Here is a 5,000-nt window from a genome sequence, read left to right on the forward strand (position 1 = left end):
AGTGATAAGATCAACGTAGGTTAGGACTAGGATTCTTAGATGCGTAAGGTCCATAGTGGCTGGGCCTATCATAAGTCATAGATAGTCACACAGAGATTGGGCGCTCAGGTGCGGCCCCTGGTGGCATCAGGGGTGAGGAAAAACTCCCTTTCGCTTGAATCATAGTTTGTAGGGGGGGAAAAAGTGAGGTCTGAGAAAAATAACCCTATAGTCAGGAAGAAACCTCAGGCAGAGACCAGCGGCCACCAAGGGGAGCCCCCTGCCAGGGCTGGTTGTGAGCAGTAATGCCGTGTACAGACCAAGAGCGAACGGAGCGAACGAAGCGACGGAAGTCATTATTTCTCTATGGAGGGCACGCGACCTGCGCTACCAAAGCGAATTCGCCAGGAGCTAAGCTTCTTGCGCGACCAGAGCGAATTAAACTAAATCTTATCGCAGGCGAATTCGCTCTGACGCTGTTCGGCGACAACCAATCGGAACGTTCATATCTCCGAATGTCCCAGGCTGTCAAGCCAGAGCCGTTATGTGATTAGCTGAATCAAACATGTCAATGCTGCGTCTCGAGTGAATACGGCTAATTCAAGGCGAAACTTCTTCTGCTACCCACGCTACCAGGCAGCGTAGTTCGCTCTTGGTCTGGACACGGCATAAGGGCGCTGCGGCAGCTGGGACACTATGACGCCTTGGCAGCTAGGAGTTGGCAAGGATGAAGAGGTGGGTCTTCAGCTGCTTCTTGAAGGAGTCGACAGAGCTGGCTGATCGGATCTCGATGGGGAGGGCGTTCCATCTCTTGGGCGCATAGCAAACAAACGCGGCGTCGCCGATCTTCTTTTGCGGGGGGGTGGGGGTCCTTAGCAGCTTGGCATCAGTGGACCTGAGAGCTCGAGCAGGGGCATAAAAAGAGAGCATGTCAGAGATATAACTAGGGGCAAGTCCATTTAATGCTTTAAATACTGTCAGCAGAATCTTAAAGTCGATTCTGTATGGGACAGGTAACCAGTGCAGGTCTGCCAAGACAGGAGTGATGTGCTCTCTCATTCTGGTTCTTGTTAGGATTCTTGCCGCAGAATTTTGAATGAGTTGCAATTTGTCAATTAATTTTTTTGGGAGACCAGAGAAGAGAGCATTACAGTAGTCTAGCCTACTGGTGATTGATTGATTGAAAGGATTAACAGCTCCTCTATCCTATCCTGTGTAGAGTGTGTTTGATTGACAGCTCCTCTATCCTATTGTAGTAATAATTTTAATATCGGCAGACAAGCAACTCAGGTGGTAAGCACTGCAGATTTTATTGTTAACGGCCGGAGAAGTTACTGCGTGGAGACAGGAAGTATTCCACCCAGCAAGTTCTGAAGTGGATACAAAGGCAACACTATTTAACCATTTCCCTCCCCCACAGTCCATGTCGTCAGCTTCTTCTGCGCATGTGGGGTCCCGCATGGCCAGATGCCCACTGTCCATTGTCTTGTTGTCCAGCATATGCAATTTCATATTTGTTGTTCAGCAGCCACACCAAGTAGATGCACATGTTTCCAATAATGTTGAGTGTCCCGTGACCCATTACAGAAAAGCTTACACACAAGAATATGTCACTATATGGGGACTTCCCCAGCCAAATCATAAGAATAAAATGAGAATATAATATAGCCATAGTAGAAGGTTAAGAAAACTCAGATGAAACTAAAAATTTCTCCACACTATCCTGTGTAGAGTGTGTTTGATTGACAGCTCCTCTATCCTATCCTGTGTAGAGTGTGTTTGATTGACAGCTCCTCTATCCTATCCTGTGTAGAGTGTGTTTGATTGACAGCTCCTCTATCCTATGCTGTCCACTGCAGGTGAGGCACAAAGTGAGGCAGGAGAAGGTCCCGCCCGAATTCAAGAAGGCCCCCCGCCTCTTCCGTCCACGAATGAGCACGCGGCGCTCGGGCTACGCCTTCTCCCACTCGCGCGGCTACGGCGACCTCGTGACCTCCGGCAAGTTCCTGGGCATCCGACCACTCAGGAGCCGGCCTCCGCTCTTCTCGAGATCCACTTCCTCCTCCGCCGCCTCGCCCGTCGCCGAGGACTCGCCGCAGATATTCAGGACCATCGAAGAGGATCCTATTGCATAAACACACACACACTCACACACACACACACACACACACACACACACACACACACACACACACACACACACACACACACACACACACACACACACACACACACACACACACACACATGCACACACACACACCAATCTTCTACACTATCTCAGAGTATCTTAGTGCCTTAACCTGAAACACACAAACACACACACACACACACACACACACACACACACACACACACACACACACACACACACACACACACACACACACACACACACACACACACACACACACACACCACTTAATGATGATGGCTGGCATGACAGCAGGTATATCCCTGTCTGGTAGCGTGTCTGCTTATAAATGACAGCACTCTGGCTGATGGACGACCATAGGAGGACCAGTCAGGAGTCCTTCTGGTCAAATATCAGGGAGCTGGACTGTAGATCACAGGGTGGCAAGGCACAGAGGTGTTGGGATGAGTTGAAGGAGAGGATTGTGCACTTCCCAGGGAAAGGTGCAGGACGAAGGCCAACTGTAGTTTTCAGAGTGAGAAGTCCGCACACTTAGAATCCTTTCTGTTGTATTTTATTTTTTTTATGGCTGGATAACGTTTACGTTTAACAGTCTTCTTCAGATGAGGTCGAAACGTTATCCTGCCATGAAAAAATAAAATACAACAAAAAGGATTCTAAGTGTGCGGACTTCTCACTCTGAAAACTACAGTTGGCCTTCGTCCTGCACCCTTTCTCTGGGATGTGCACAATCCTCTCCTTCAACTCATCCCAACACCTCTGTGCCTTGCCACCCTGTGATCTGCAGTCCAGCTCCCTAACCACTACACCACAGCACTGAGGAGTTCTTGCTGTCATTTTGCCAACAGTGTGCCACCAGTCAGTGTCACCTGATTTACATCATCTGGCTACGTTCAGCAACGTCAGCCTAGAGGGCGGGCGGGAGTCAGGTAACCACCAGGGTGCCTCTGTGGGAGCATGTGCCTGAACTGGGGACATCATCCACATCCAGCATATATCTGGAGTGCAAGTCCGTATTCTGTAGTAAAGTGCCTCGCAACCAGGGGTGCACATATCAAGAGGAGTATGCGAGTGCGCTGCAGGGGGTACATGGGGAAAAAAGTTGATAATAATAAATGTATGGAGCAGAGGGTCACATGGAGATAGAGGAAGAGATGTAGAGCATGAGGGAGGGGGTAATCCTGTTTTGGCAAAAACGGTTTAGGGGCAAGGCCAGATTAAGATGGTCTGGGGCCCCCAGGCTACGGGTTGCGACAAATTTACTCAGACAGTGTCAAAATTACGAGCTAGGAATTAAGGATAACATGTCTACCAACTGTACTGAACACGACATGAGATGTTTTCCTACAGTATATTGCATATTGTCACAACCCCTGGTAGGTGGAGGCCCCTAGGCTGAAGCCATATCTAGCCTCTGTGTTAATCTGGCCTTGTTTAAGGGATATGCAAGACAGAAAAGTTTGGGAAACACTGCTGTAGTATAAGTCCTGTTCTATGGCAGCATATCTGAAACCATATGCCAAGCCTTGTTACCTTACAAGCTGCGACTCTGAGTCTGATTAAGGGCTATGAGAGATGGTAGGTCCCCTTTGTTGTCTAAAAAAAAAAAGAAACTGCCAAATTTGTCCTCGCTCTCTGTTTTTTTTTCTTTTTGGATAGTGCAAGTGATGCCGTGAATGCTGCAGAGCTGAGTAGACACTGTGAAATTTGTCTTTTGGTGTCAAAAACATGAATGAGGAAACTGGTGATCGGTGAAGGAGATCATAAGACATCAAAATTGGGGAGAATATATGTGCTAATTTTAAAGACAACAGTTTAAGAAAAAAAATCTTACAATTGAATTTGTACTGTATGTGATGTCTGAGATGTTAGCATTCTGATCTTGTATATGGTGTGCAACTACATTTGAACCATAAATGGTTTGGTAAGGGAAATTAAATAGGGGGTTAGGGTAAAATAGAAGGAAAATGTGTTTTTACAAATGTTTTATCTAAGTAATAATACTAAGTTATGATTTTGTCAAGAGATTTGTGTTCGAATCATGTTATAACTAAATTACATTTTTGACATTTTTGTACTTTTTAATACAATGTAATTTATTCGTGCTGAGTTCTCCATATCCTAATTAAGAAACCACAACTCTGCTGTGAACTAACGTGCATTCATTCATAGCAGTTCTATTCCAAGACAATAAAATATTGTTTTTTCTACACGTTGCGTTGCGTCGTCTTCTGTGTCCACATCTAATCACAGGGGAATGTAACGGCTTAGGTTGTAGTCTATGTGGTATGTATGTTGGGGTGTCATCCAGTTGCGTGTTATTTCGAGATGGGGGATGAGAGCTTTGCTTTGCTCAGCGTGCCGATACAGTATGCGCTATGACGCATGCGCATGAGCTGTCGGCATCCAGCAACATTCAGTGCGGCTCCACGAGGCGGAGACGACCTACATCTCGTGCCGGGATGCTCATGATGGAAATAACGGTAAGTCACATTTTATTTTGTTGCAAAACCTAATAACCGATCTACATATATTCTTATAGCTCTATACGCATTTATTGACCTATTGGTTGTCACTCCGATTGTGCTGTGTTGAAATAACAATTTTAGAACAGCCAATAAATAAGATGCTAAACGTTGAATGAGATTACAGCGCTAGAAATGTATGCATTATATCTGGCTTTTCATTTGTTGGGCCGTGAGAAATGTTTCGCCTTATACATCTCCTGAATCCAAGTTCATGTGTTGACCTACATTCGGCGTGTGTTGTCATGTGAGAGCCGAATGCGCATACAGCGGTGTCTTGTGCGGCGGCTGTATATCGGAAGTTGCTGGCAAGTTTCACATGTGTGTTTGTGCCACTGCCT

General features: G+C 46.4%; 1 protein-coding gene across 1 annotated transcript in view; it reads left to right on the top strand.

Annotated features, from left to right (window-relative positions):
- Positions 1-2,374, top strand: part of atp8b5b (ATPase phospholipid transporting 8B5b) — a 46,994-nt gene extending 44,620 nt beyond the window's left edge. The window contains exon 28 of the mRNA XM_063210350.1: positions 1,839-2,374. Within this exon, the coding sequence (XP_063066420.1) occupies positions 1,839-2,114 (276 nt within the window). The 3' untranslated portion in view covers positions 2,115-2,374. The remainder of the gene's footprint in view (positions 1-1,838) is intronic.
- Positions 2,375-5,000: the final 2,626 nt, after the last annotated feature.

Source organism: Engraulis encrasicolus, chromosome 11, assembly GCF_034702125.1.
Source record: "Engraulis encrasicolus isolate BLACKSEA-1 chromosome 11, IST_EnEncr_1.0, whole genome shotgun sequence".
NCBI classification, from domain to species: Eukaryota; Metazoa; Chordata; class Actinopteri; order Clupeiformes; family Engraulidae; genus Engraulis; species Engraulis encrasicolus.